The sequence below is a fragment of the Saccoglossus kowalevskii genome, chromosome 10, assembly GCF_978046115.1.
Source record: "Saccoglossus kowalevskii chromosome 10, keSacKowa6.1, whole genome shotgun sequence".
In the NCBI taxonomy this organism is placed as follows: domain Eukaryota; kingdom Metazoa; phylum Hemichordata; class Enteropneusta; family Harrimaniidae; genus Saccoglossus; species Saccoglossus kowalevskii.
Genome location: NC_140650.1, coordinates 13,782,241 through 13,797,649, shown reverse-complemented (window position 1 = coordinate 13,797,649; position 15,409 = coordinate 13,782,241). Strand labels below are relative to the sequence as shown.

The 15,409-nt window shown below is 36.1% G+C and overlaps 1 protein-coding gene across 1 annotated transcript in view; it reads left to right on the top strand.

The window, feature by feature from the left end:
• The first annotated feature begins 288 nt into the window (after positions 1-288).
• Positions 289-15,409, top strand: part of LOC102800511 (transient receptor potential cation channel subfamily M member 5-like) — a 34,510-nt gene continuing 19,389 nt past the window's right edge. The window contains exons 1-10 of the mRNA XM_085504586.1: positions 289-571; positions 2,175-2,397; positions 4,076-4,164; positions 8,627-8,822; positions 11,326-11,487; positions 12,035-12,232; positions 13,139-13,328; positions 13,979-14,147; positions 14,901-15,039; positions 15,299-15,371. Coding sequence (XP_085360712.1) covers positions 558-571; positions 2,175-2,397; positions 4,076-4,164; positions 8,627-8,822; positions 11,326-11,487; positions 12,035-12,232; positions 13,139-13,328; positions 13,979-14,147; positions 14,901-15,039; positions 15,299-15,371 — 1,453 coding nt within the window. The 5' untranslated portion in view covers positions 289-557. The remainder of the gene's footprint in view (positions 572-2,174; positions 2,398-4,075; positions 4,165-8,626; positions 8,823-11,325; positions 11,488-12,034; positions 12,233-13,138; positions 13,329-13,978; positions 14,148-14,900; positions 15,040-15,298; positions 15,372-15,409) is intronic.

Genomic DNA, 15,409 nt, shown 5'->3' with positions numbered 1-15,409 from the left:
AATTGCTTTTTATAAAATTTAATTACGAGGAATTTAAGAATATTTCATGAGGGCGCGCTTGCGGTTTCTCTACCTAGTTTTGATTTCTGTCTAAAAAATATGGTTCAAATTGTATTGACATAAGACCATTGAAGAGGGATGTATATTTTAACAATGAATATATCTAGATTAAACATTGACATCTCGTACTATCCAAAATAGTTTGCCCTTTAACCTTGGTGAAAGCGGTATTGTATTACTCACTATGGGAACAAGAACGCCATTTTGTTTGAAAGTGAAACTAACTCTCAGGCTGTTATTGTTTTGCTATTTTTTTTTTTGTTATTTGACGTGATGTTTGGTTTGATAGCTACGTTACGAGATTTTAAGAACCCACTGAATATCTAGAATGTGGAACATTCTCAGTGATGTAACTTACTAGGATTCGTCGTACAAATTTAATGGTCGACGTCTTTTGACAGCACTGCACCCCAACGATGGTCAGTCCCCCGTTCGTTCTACAGCCGGGTTCTACAGTAACTGCTAGAATTTTTATCTCGTAAACATATTCGAAGGCTATGTATAGTAAAAGGTAAAGTTATTATTTGTGTACGGGGCATCTCAAAGGAGGATCTTCGTTCACAGCCATTGTTTCAGGGATGTGCCATTAGAAACTCGAGGGGGGCAAAGAAAACTATTCTCGAAATACTACTATATATTTATTGCACACAGCCCAGATGTTTTATGTCACCATTTTGGGTTATAATTGCTCATTGAATTATTACTACATGCAGGAAAAAGATGTACAATAATATTGTCATCACATGAATACCACAAAATGTGCACTTGCATAGTATGGGGTTGCATTGACCTCGTACATGCATTTGATTTGATTTTCATAATTGACATTCTTCGTGCATACTGATATTGCAATAACTTATTTTCACGATTGTGCTTCTTGTAGAATTTGAAAAAATACATACCGGTAACAGACATTGACACTATTGTACTGCGTGAGCAGCTACAGTAAGCAAATTTAGATTAGGGAATCACAATTTTAAAATTTAATCTGGCCGGCGCAAAAAAATCATCTATATGTAATACAGGAGAAATTGAAGATGAATTCCATCTAATAATGTCATGTCCAAAGTAAGGACAACAAAGAAAGTCTCCAAGAGTTTCAATGGAAGTTATGTCATCATATAAAATAATATAATATATACAAATTACACTCTCAGTCGAATGAACCAAAGGACTCAAAGTAATCTGTGCACTTTTTGTAAGAATTAACAAGCATAAAACAATACGTCACCTATTTGTATACTGTGAATGCATGCAAGCAATTTGGAACACTATTCAATATATATGAGGTACTGCACTCAATTATCAAAACAAATTGACAGAAAAGCAAATTTTATTGCAAATAATTTAGTCACTTAATGAATCACGTGATTATTATTGCGAAGAAAACTATTTATGACTCAAGGCTGAAAGGTATCTTACCTTATCTTATCTTACCTATCAATATATTAGTAATAGCATTACAATAATAAAACAAATGGAATGTGTTATGTCAAAGAAAAATAACACCAAAATAAGTGGAAAGATTTTAATGTTTAAACCCTGCTACCTTACTGTGAAAACAAAGTCTGTGTGGTTTTTTTCTCTAGTCAATGTAAAAACATTATGTTTTGTTGTATTCCAAAAGGTGGATTCCTGATTAAAATAAATATATATATACTAGTAAAAAAAAAGAAAGAAAAAAGTCTCTAGTTGAAGATATGACCAAACACATAAATAATTTCAGCAACCTGTCAGTTCATAGTCAATTTATGTCTATATAATGAGTCTTCACAGTACACAGATCAATTCGGCACGATTTATTAAACACTGCCTTAAAAAAAAGGCAGCACTCGTTTTTAGTGACCTTACTGCTGCACTTTCCAAAGTCAGTGTTGTGTCAAGAAATAAATGTGACATTGTGCTATAGACATTTCATCCACATTTTGAAATTTAATTTAATCGGGAGGGTCGCCGCCTGCACTCGTGTGGGAACTGAGTCCCAAGCGACGATAACAACACACACTAAAATCGCAAAGGCTCATGGGTAGATGCTTGTTTGTAAATAACGACTCTCCTGCTTTAAAGTAATACAGCTACCGCTAAGGTACGAGTATCTATGTTCATATTGCCAGGTATAGCACACGGGTTTACCCCGAAGTTTCGGTTACTCCACAATCAGAGTTTCGACGAAGTCACAAAAGCAGATCTTCACAGTTAGTACGTAAGCCAAGCAATTTGAGCAGCTCAAGAACTGTGGAAGAACATAAAAATGCTCAAACAGAAAGTGAAAGAATCAGAGTTTTAGTGAGAAGAGAAACAAATTTAAGTATAAAGAATGGTGAGGATAATATTGAAGTAAGTTGATAGTATTTTTTTTTTTTTTTTGCTTCATGATTCACATATGTATAAAATTACATACTGTCAACACAACAAACCGATTTCCTTCATTTTTGTAATATTATTTTCACAATTCAAACTGAAACGAGAGGTTTTTATTGGCTTATGAAATAACATTGGAACATTTATAAATGACAGCAATAGACAATACACTCAGTGTTTAGTTGAATTCAACTATCAGTAAACTTCATGAACTTTATCATATGAGTGATTGTCCATCGTCATTTGTGTTTTACGTTTTACTTTTCCGACTTTTTCTTGAAACTGCAAGCCTGATTACTTTAATACTTGGTGTATATGTAGCTTGGGAAGACCTCACTTAGATTTGTATACTTCATGATGATTTATTTAATTCTTCAATTTCGGTGAATATTTTTGTCATTTTGGGTAAAAAGTGATATTTTTGACTTCCCCTTATACATATAGGTACCTCAGATGGACCTCTCTCAGATTTGTTCATTTTGTGATGATATCTCCAATTTATTAATTGAAATGTGCATTGCTAACGGCAAGCTTTCTCGGCCAAGAATATGCTTCTTATAAAAATGAATTTTTTGCTTTGCTGTGTGTTATACAGTGCAAAAATGGACTAAAGTTGAGGATATTTTTGAACTTGGATCTTACAAACAAATATTTTTCTTTTATAGCTTTTAGGCTCATTCTTAATTTACCGGTAAATCATTTACTGTAAAACCATTTATTTTCAATGTGTTTTCACTTTTTTGTCAAGGAATTAAACAATGATTTTTATTGTTTATTCCACATGTTCACTTGGATTTAGATTACCGGTAGGGGATTTTACTTATCAGAGAAAATAGTGAAATTAAAAACCAGTGAATAATTAAGTAAAAGAAAAGTGTATTGATAAAACTGATAAAAATAACCAGAGAACAGAAGGAAAAAAACAGTAGAACAGTCAAATGCACAGTTCTGATGACTGTGTATTTGAGCAAGGACATTATACAAAATCTAGCACATGCAGTGTCTTCAGGTAACATCTCTTAAGATTCAAATGTGATAAAAACATGTGAGATTAGATCCAAATATTCAAATACAAGTTACATTACACATATACCAAACTCCTAATATGATAATTACATTTTTCGATGGATGAACTCCAAAACAAAACAATACCTATGCAGGACATTAGGAGTCATCAAATATATCGGTAGTAGGTTTCAAACAAATGTGATACATTGGTGTTTTGGGAAATGTATTACAAAATGGTTTGGATCAAGTTGCCCGCACACCGTTCATTGTGACCTCACGTAAATGATATTACGATATCGTCATGCGTTGATTTTCAAACAAGAATGTCTACATGTACAACACAGTGTATAAACAGTGGTATCTAAACCAGTTTGTTGTGAACCTATGTGATACAACGTTTTCAACTTCTGAAAATGTGTGATATGGTGCCTGCAGATTTATTGCATGCGACCAGATGCTTATGCAACAAAATGTGATTCCCAAGAAATGTAGCGCAACACATCAGTTTACTCCTGTAGATGTTTGCTGCAGTTGCCCGTCCCTGTATTCTTTAATATCTTGAACTTAAGCAATATTGAAATACAATGAGCATTTTGGGTATCAGTTTCTTTTGTTTCTTTCAAAGCATTAGGATTTATTTCTGTAGGATTATTTACAACAAAGTGATTGGATTTCAAAGACATTCAAGAAGAAAGAATGTAAACGATTTGTTGAGAAACCCAATAAAGCTGGCTTGTAAGTAAATATTTAACTATAGCAGTTAAAGACTGGTTGTATATGGAATATACTTTTAGAACATTTTGAGTTCACACATTTACACAGACATGTGGGCATATATATAAATGTACCAAAATGAGCCAAGTACGGGGAAAATGTCTATTTATTTATTATTGTAGTTTCAAGATTACACTTGTCTGGTCAGTTACGGGGCACTTTTATTTACGAGGCGTCCATTTTGCTACGTCATAGAGGTCAAACTGCGTGAATATATAATTAATTAAATTAATGGCTGTTTCACGTCCACATTTAGTTTTCGTAAGATGGAACTAGTTTTGGTTGGATAGATTGAACTAGTTTCAGTTCGTACCTCTGATATTTTCTTTCTCAATGGAGAAATCCCGTACATTTTACTCCGCAATACCCTCACCCCGTACTCGCTATATTTTATCACTCAAACTTGCTAAATAACCTCTATGTACTCGCTACAAATATCACCTGTACTCGCTACAAATACCACCTGTACTCGCTACAAATACCACCTGTACTCGCTACAAATACCACTTGTACTCGCTACAAATACCACTTGTACTCGCTACAAATACCACTTGTACTCGCTACAAATACCACCTGTACTCGCTACAAATACCACCTGTACTCGCTACAAATATCACCCATACTCGCTACAAATACCACCTGTACTCGCTACAAATACCACCTGTACTCGCTACAAATACCACCTGTACTCGCTACAAATACCACCTGTACTCGCTACAAATACCACCTGTACTCGCTACAAATACCACCTGTACTCGCTACAAATACCACCTGTACTCGCTACAAATACCACTTGTACTCGCTACAAATACCACTTGTACTCGCTACAAATACCACCTGTACTCGCTACAAATACCACTTGTACTCGCTACAAATACCACTTGTACTCGCTACAAATACCACCTGTACTCGCTACAAATACCACCTGTACTCGCTACAAATACCACCTGTACTCGCTACAAATACCACCTGTACTCGCTACAAATACCACCTGTACTCGCTACAAATACCACCTGTACTCGCTACAAATACCACCTGTACTCGCTACAAATACCACTTGTACTCGCTACAAATACCACTTGTACTCGCTACAAATACCACCTGTACTCGCTACAAATACCACTTGTACTCGCTACAAATACCACCTGTACTTGCTACAAATATCACCTGTACTCGCTACAAATACCACTTGTACTCGCTACAAATACCACTTGTACTCGCTACAAATACCACTTGTACTCGCTACAAATACCACCTGTACTCGCTACAAATACCACTTGTACTCGCTACAAATACCACCTGTACTCGCTACAAATACCACCTGTACTCGCTACAAATACCACCTGTACTCGCTACAAATACCACTTGTACTCGCTACAAATACCACTTGTACTCGCTACAAATACCACCTGTACTCGCTACAAATACCACTTGTACTCGCTACAAATACCACTTGTACTCGCTACAAATACCACCTGTACTCGCTACAAATACCACTTGTACTCGCTACAAATACCACCTGTACTTGCTACAAATATCACCTGTACTCGCTACAAATACCACTTGTACTCGCTACAAATACCACTTGTACTCGCTACAAATACCACTTGTACTCGCTACAAATACCACCTGTACTCGCTACAAATACCACTTGTACTCGCTACAAATGCCACCTGTACTCGCTACAAATACCACCTGTACTCGCTACAAATACCACCTGTACTCGCTACAAATACCACTTGTACTCGCTACAAATACCACTTGTACTCGCTACAAATACCACCTGTACTCGCTACAAATACCACTTGTACTCGCTACAAATACCACTTGTACTCGCTACAAATACCACCTGTACTCGCTACAAATACCACCTGTACTCGCTACAAATACCACCTGTACTCGCTACAAATACCACCTGTACTCGCTACAAATACCACCTGTACTCGCTACAAATACCACCTGTACTCGCTACAAATACCACCTGTACTCGCTACAAATACCACTTGTACTCGCTACAAATACCACTTGTACTCGCTACAAATACCACCTGTACTCGCTACAAATACCACTTGTACTCGCTACAAATACCACCTGTACTTGCTACAAATATCACCTGTACTCGCTACAAATACCACTTGTACTCGCTACAAATACCACTTGTACTCGCTACAAATACCACTTGTACTCGCTACAAATACCACCTGTACTCGCTACAAATACCACTTGTACTCGCTACAAATACCACTTGTACTCGCTACAAATACCACTTGTACTCGCTACAAATATCACCCATACTCGCTACAAATACCACCTGTACTCGCTACAAATGTCACCCATACTCGCTACAAATATCACCCATACTCGCTACAAATATCACCCATACTCGCTACAAATACCACCCGTACTCGCTACAAATATCACCCATACTTGCTACAAATATCACCTGTACTCGCTACAAATACCACTTGTACTCGCTACAAATACCTCTATGTACTCGCTACAAATACCACTTGTACTCGCTACAAATACCACTTGTACTCGCTACAAATACCACCTGTACTCGCTACAAATACCACTTGTACTCGCTACAAATACCACTTGTACTCGCTACAAATACCACTTGTACTCGCTACAAATATCACCCATACTCGCTACAAATACCACCTGTACTCGCTACAAATGTCACCCATACTCGCTACAAATATCACCCATACTCGCTACAAATATCACCCATACTCGCTACAAATACCACCCGTACTCGCTACAAATATCACCCATACTCGCTACAAATATCACCCATACTCGCTACAAATACCACCTGTACTCGCTACAAATATCACCCATACTCGCTACAAATACCACCTGTACTCGCTACAAATATCACCCATACTCGCTACAAATACCACCTGTACTCGCTACAAATACCACCTGTACTCGCTACAAATATCAACCATACTCGCTACAAATACCACCCGTACTCGCTACAAATGTCACCTGTACTCGCTACAAATACCACCTGTACTCGCTACAAATGTCACCTGTACTCACTACAAATATCACCCATACTCGCTACAAATACCACCTGTACTCGCTACAAATATCACCTGTACTCGCTACAAATGTCACCTGTACTCACTACAAATATCACCCATACTCGCTACAAATACCACTTGTACTCGCTACAAATACCACCTGTACTCGCTACAAATACCACCTGTACTCGCTACAAATATCAACCATACTCGCTACAAATACCACCCGTACTCGCTACAAATGTCACCTGTACTCGCTACAAATACCACCTGTACTCGCTACAAATGTCACCTGTACTCACTACAAATATCACCCATACTCGCTACAAATACCACCTGTACTCGCTACAAATATCACCTGTACTCGCTACAAATGTCACCTGTACTCACTACAAATATCACCCATACTCGCTACAAATACCACTTGTACTCGCTACAAATATCACCTGTACTCGCTACAAATACCACTTGTACTCGCTACAAATATCACCTGTACTCGCTACAAATACCACTTGTACTCGCTACAAATATCACCCATACTCGCTACAAATACCACTTGTACTCGCTACAAATGTCACCTGTACTCACTACAAATACCACCTGTACTCGCTACAAATGTCACCTGTACTCACTACAAATATCACCCATACTCGCTACAAATACCACCTGTACTCGCTACAAATATCACCCATACTCGCTACAAATACCACTTGTACTCGCTACAAATATCACCCATACTCGCTACAAATACCACCCGTACTCGCTACAAATGTCACCTGTACTCGCTACAAATATCACCCATACTCGCTACAAATACCACCTGTACTCGCTACAAATGTCACCCATACTCGCTACAAATATCACCCGTACTCGCTACAAATATCACCTGTACTCGCTATTTTCTGAAAAGTACTTCCCATACATTACACCCGTACTAGGCTCATTTTTGTACATTTATATACCTCTATGGGGGGGGGGGTGAAAAATAGAGAGCTTGAAATTTATAATTGAGGCTTTTAGACCAATGAAACAACAGAACATAAACTGCAATAAACATCATTCTTATTACGGAGAATCTGTTGATTTGTAAAAAGTCTTTTATTTTTATTTGTTTTACTATTATTTTTGGTGATGGGGAGGAAGGGGGCGGGTCATTGCTAAAAAAAATATGCCTAATTTTTGTCTAACTTTGGCAATCATCATTTCTCTTGTAATGCATGTATTCAATTAACAATAATAAAATGTACATGATAATTACTATTACCAGTAATGGTAGCTGGAGTTGATCACTTTAATTGGCTCAATAAAATTAATCTCTAATTAAGCTGGTATGGGTGCTCTCAGAAAAACTTATGATATACATAGAGATTATTTGTTTTGTTGTATTTCAGTTGTTGTTGTGGCTATTCAGTTGAGCAACATAAATTCATGACCAATAAAAATCGACAACCACCATCTTATGAAGCGGCAATCACCCCGCAGCGTGCTTGGGACAAGGATGAGGACGTCAGAAAAGTTGCTACAGATTCGTATGGTAAAATACAGTTCCTGACTGACCGCATTGAGTCAAATAAAAAACCAGCTAAAGTAAGGTTTTTTTTCATTCCCTGTATTAAATTCGATGATTATTGATTTGTGTTCGATGTGAATTGAATGCTTTAGGAATTTGAATTTGAATTCAATCAGTTAATTAAGAACTGAAATCAAATTCCAAAATATATGACCTGATGTGTGATGTATGTGTGAACCTGAATGGCTGTTAGTCAGTCATTTTGAAAATAATCTGATAAATAAAATTAAGTGCATCAAGGTTCTATTAATTATGTTATTTGTTTTTGCACGATCTGAATCTGGTTCTGGAATGGTGAAAATGTATGATTGTGATACATTTTTACCTTGCCCGTATCATCAAGGATGAAAAGGAAAGGTATATTAAGGAAAAAAAATGTGTGGGGGAGAATGTGCGCTTTCGGGAGTGCTCGATGACATAATAAACAAAATGCAAAAAACACAGTATGGTTTATTGCTCAACCAACTGGCAGAGCATGGAGCTAAAATAAGATATATTTTAGCTTACACATAAAAAAGGAGCCTTGAATCTCTGAAACTAACTATAGGTGCTTATCGAATGGGAGAGAAAACATGTAGGGGGGATACAAATGAGTTAATTACGCAGGAGAAAAAGATACTGAAATGAAATGATTCGCATTGGTCAAGAATTTCTCAGAAGAATTTTTCATACGAAAAGATAAACGAATTAATTACTATAGCGAAATGAAATGCAAATAAGAATAATAATAATAAAAATAATGATATTAAAAAAATACGAATATATATTATGAATCTCTGACAAAATGTTTGTCGTCATTGTTGTTGTCGTCATCATCGTTAATAATTGTGTGCAAAATAACTTTTACTAATTCCATTCAAAGCTTTATCAAACTTGGTCACCTAATTCATCAGTATAAGATCTTCCCTTAGTGTGAACAACAGTTGTTCTGTATGAAAATATAAAGCAAAAAATGAGAAAGAAATAGTCAAAAACTTATAAAAAATGTTGACTTTTTCTACTTGACTGATTACTGGTGACATTCAAAGGTCACTGGTCCCAGTAGGAATATGCATTGCTGTATGTATGTATCAATATCATTGGTAATGTATCTTCCAAATCCATGGGAATACTAGACTGGGTTTCAATGAACTCATGGAGAGGATTGTTGCACACATTTGCAAACATACCAATAAAATACATGAATTATCTTAACAGATAATAGATATTAGCACTCATATGAATAACCCTTTGGATGCCAAACTGTTGATCAAGATCTGAAGCCGATAGAAAATTATGTCTGTTTAGTCCAGAAATTATCAAAACAAAAATAATGCACTACCTATTTGTTCAAATTTACATTCTATGCTCACCATGATGTTTTTTTGATGTGTTGCAACCCAGTTGAATGCAGAATGACATACATTTGTGATTCAAGACTGAATTCATGACAACCAAACCTCCTCTGCAAATATTGTCGCTATACCTGAATTAGTACATACTCCAAAAAGTATACCAAAATGTCATTCACACTGTAGTCCAGACCTTTTGATTTTTTTTAGCAGAGTGAAACATAAAAATATAGTCCACTCTCGATTTGTGTCCTGAATTAACTCCTCCTCCCTCAAAGAATTATTCAGCCCTCAATATGAGCCATAAATTATACCTCCTCACACAGAGATAATTTTATGTCCTCAATATGTGTAATTATACTGTTCCCAGTATGAATTATACCCCCCCAAACATATTTTCTGCACTCAATGTGTGATGTCAATATGTGAATTAGACCCCCTCACAGACTATGACTAATAATTCCCTTGATATATGGATCCAAAACTGCATTCTTTAAAGTAAAATGGCCACCAACCCAATCCTTCCACACACATTCTGTGAGGACGAAAATGTGTGACTTTGATGCATTTTTGATCTTTAAATGGCTGCCATTCGGCCATCTTGAATTGAATCATGAAACAAAACCAAATGTCTGATACAATGTTTGATGTATGTGTTAAGTTTGAACCCGATTGGTCCAAGCATGTGAAATACTGACTCATTGAGGTCAAGCCATAAGTTTTCGTTCGAATGGAGACTAAAAACTGATCTTGGTCATTTAGAACATTAGATGTAAGGGCTAATTGTCATATATACATACTTTCATATGGAAGTTTATGTTCAAAGACGAGTAGAACTGGTGAACAGTGAGATCAGTACTGCCTGAGTGAACATTTTGCGGTATTCTCATGATAACCATATTTTTCCATTTTTTCCTTTAGTTTTGTGAAATATAAAAGAAATGGCTGTGAAAAAACAATTTACAAGATTCCTGCCTGCACAAGAAAATTATTCTATTTTCATCGCATGCTACACTGTTGCAGTATCTAATGATATTTGTAATGCAGTCAAACACTTTCAGACACATCCATGTTGGTTTTTTACAAACTGTTACATTCTATGGTTTTACCCACCTGATGTAAAAATATAAATAATGAATGAGTTCTACAAACACTAACCACAAGTGTTTTTGTCCACTTTATTTCACAGTATGTACGTTTATCGAATGACACTCCACTGGGTGATTTGATGGATCTGTTTATTCATTGGAAGTTACCTCGGCCGAATCTTGTGATTTCAATCACTGGTGGTGCTAAGAATTATAAACTTGGTAAACAACATGTGGATGTTTTCAGTAGGGGATTGATAAATGTAAGTACAGGGTTCTGAAGTTTTATTTTACCAGTTTTGTTATGATATAAACTGATTTAAAGCGGGATGGTCATCACCTGCGCACATGCAGGAATTGGGTCCCAAGCGACGATAACAACACATGCTAAAAACGCATAGGCTCATGGGTAGACCCCTGTTTGTAAACAATGAAACACTATGGCCATCTGATGCATGCGCAGGTGACGACTCCCCCGCTTTAACCTCAACTTGTTTGAAGAAAGTTCACATTAATTGTTATAAGGGTTGTGACAGACAAGTAGTATGACGAAATTCTGTATGACTGAGAACTTTATTTTGTTTATTTCGTAGGAAATAAATCACTGACTTTCGAAAAATATCTTTCGCATGTCAATGCCCTCAATTTATCAAATTGTAAAAATTTCTGGTAGCAAAAAATATATTTGCCCAATGAATATTATTGGATTTAGCGAATTTTTAATGTTAATCAAAAGTTGTGTTTGGAAGATGATAATTTGACTACTTTTGACAATTTGTCATTGCAACATTTGTTTGTTGTGTTTAACAGGCTGCACAGAAGACAACTACATGGCTATTAACTGCCGGTACAAATCTTGGAATCGTCAAGGCAGTGGGAGATGCTGTCCAGGAAGGACAGCGTATGCAGTGGGTCGGCGGTAAGGTTAAACGAACTCTACGATGCCTTGGTATTGCATCATGGGGATACACTGAAGACCATGATTGTTTAATCAGTCCAAACAGCAAGGTAACTTTAATGGATTTATGCTGTCTATCGACAGTTGTATTGTAGTAAGTCTTGATTTTGGCAATTGGAATATGAAACCCGGACAGGTTTTCATTAAGGGCAAGGCATTGATAGTTTGAATATGTTCTAATTTCAGGGACTATACCAAGCAAATGTTACACTAACATCTGCTGGCCAAAATGCATAATCCTGACATGATTTCATTAAGGGCAAGGCGTTGATAGTTTGACTATGCTCTAATTTCAGGGACTATACCAAGCAAATGTTACACTAACATCTGCTGGCCAAAATGCATAATCCTGACATGATTTCATTAAGGGCAAGGCGTTGATAGTTTGACTATGTTCTAATTTCAGGGACTATACCAAGCAAATGTTACACTAACATCTGCTGGCCAAAATGCATAATCCTGACATGATTTCATTAAGGGCAAGGCGTTGATAGTTTGACTATGTTCTAATTTCAGGGACTATACCAAGCAAATGTTACACTAACATCTGCTGGCCAAAATGCAAAATCCTGACATGGTTTCATTAAGGGCAAGGCGTTGATAGTTTGACTATGCTCTAATTTCAGGGACTATACCAAGCAAATGTTACACTAACATCTGCTGGCCAAAATGCATAATCCTGACATGATTTCATTAAGGGCAAGGCGTTGATAGTTTGACTATGCTCTAATTTCAGGGACTATACCAAGCAAATGTTACACTAACATCTGCTGGCCAAAATGCATAATCCTGACATGATTTCATTAAGGGCAAGGCGTTGATAGTTTGACTATGTTCTAATTTCAGGGACTATACCAAGCAAATGTTACACTAACATCTGCTGGCCAAAATGCAAAATTCTGACATGGTTTCATTAAGGGCAAGGCATTGATAGTTTGACTATGCTCTAATTTCAGGGACTTTATCCAGCAAATTACAAAGTGAACCCTGTAATAAAGCGAAACCATCCTGTTCCACTGAATCCGGAACACACTCATTTTATTCTAGTAGACGATGGAACTGACTTGAATTATAGCGTTGAACTGAATCTTCGAGCCGAGATAGAGAAAATTATTGCTGCACCGATCAATCCAGATGACCCTGAAGGTATGTAAATAAAAATAGATGAAATGATTGTATTCCAATTGAAGGTTTGGTTTCAGAAACAAGGAAGAAGAAGAAGAGAAGGTAACATTTAATTTTTGGGGGATGAACTACAAATAATGGTCTTTATTACCAATTGCCAAATACATACATGCCCTGCCAATTTACCTTGTACGATATGTTGATCATATTTGCATAAATGTGACTATGGTTTGATCATCAGTTCCCATGGTTTGGTCGTTGGTAACCATGGTTATACCATAGGCAAGCATGCATGTGGTTGGGTCATAGGTAACCATGGTTGGGTCAATGGATTGACACAAAGTGTATTTCTTTCTGATGTTTCTTTATAAAATAATATACTTACCTGTGTAATTATCAACTTAATCATCACATTTCCATGACTTTTGCAACATTATTTTTTTATTTCATTTATATATATATATTTTGTATCATATAATATCTCAAAATTTTGTTTGCTTATATATTTTGTAAAATTATCTGGTTATAAGATATCAACATTTGATTGTCACCAATTAATAGAAAATCTGGTGAATACGTTTGATATTAAATGGATAATACCAGTGTTGAATATTGTAAAATTACAAACTTTCAGTTTTCTTTAATAGTTCAACTTTGTATATTTTGTAAAGGATCGGGATTGGGTGTTCCTGTTGCTATGTTATTGGTCGAAGGTGGTGTAGACGCCATACGTACTGTCTGTCAAGCGATATCCCGTGGTATTCCTACGGTTATCTGTGAAGGTACCGGTAGAGCGGCTGATATACTGGCATATGCACACAATAATTGTGTTGTAATGAAGTAAGTTGATTTTTCCCTTTTTTCTTGGCATTATTTGTCTGTAATTTTTGTTGATTTTGTTTAAATTTATGGTGGTTGAGTTAATGGTAATTACAGTTTTAAACCAACTTACCATATTTTCTCCATTATTAGTGCTCACCAACCCAAAATTCCAAAACAGGGACTTCACTTCTGTGTGTGTGACTGCATGTGTATGACAATAGCTGTAGCTATCTATTTTTTTTCCTTCTGATTTATGTTTTAAATAAAATATTTCCTGTGTCGTCGGGGTCAATTTGTTATGGCCGTTATGGACTATGAAAGCATAGCATATTTAGCTTTTTACCAATGTCATACATCACTTGCAAGTAAAAAAAGATGGCTGGGATGTTGCACCCAGGTCTACAGAGGGCGCCATCTATTGAAATCAAATTTAGTCAAGCAAACGTCAGGAATTACAGTACAAAATGACAACATACCACGACCCTGGGCGAAATGTATACTTTGCCTACTGTAGAGGCTGAATCCCTTTCTAACAGCAACTCACTGATAATTTTTTGTGTCATTTAATATAATAGTGTGTGTTGTGCATCTTAATATTCTATGACTGATTTCAACAAAATGGTGACTACTCGACCCTTAGTTTTCACATAACATTTTATGTGCAGGTGTTGAACTTGTGTACGATCACTTTGCCTATGCATTTGTGTCTAAAATAATATGTTGATAAGTGGTCATATTCAAAGATGCATTTTGCTTTAAATATCTACACAGTGAAGTAAGACAAATAAAACCAAGCAAGATTTCCACAGTGAAGGAGAAGTTGAAAAGTGCTTATGGCAATGAAAAGTCTGATGAACAGTTAAAAGATGTGTTGAAAAATATTCAGACAACTGTCAGTGAAGAGAAACTGGTGAGTGTTTGTTCTCATTATTGAAATCTATCTGTGATAATTAGTATCATCAATATTACTACTGAGATAACAGTATGTACAATTAAAATAAAGTCAACAAAATAAAAAAAAAAAATTTTGTCATTTTAACCTTGATTGCAAACTTCTGACAACAAAATATACGAATAATGTGAAACGTGCAATAATTTGCACAATTTGGCCCTGAAAGGTTAAATTATTTTAAATTAATTATTTGAGTTTGTAATTTGATTTTTGGCAGTTAACTGTGTTTGATATGGATTGTGGTGAAAATGCTGACATGGATTTGGCAATTCTCACTGCTCTTTTGAAAGGTATGTTATCAGTGTCCATGTCTATACAGGCCTGTTGC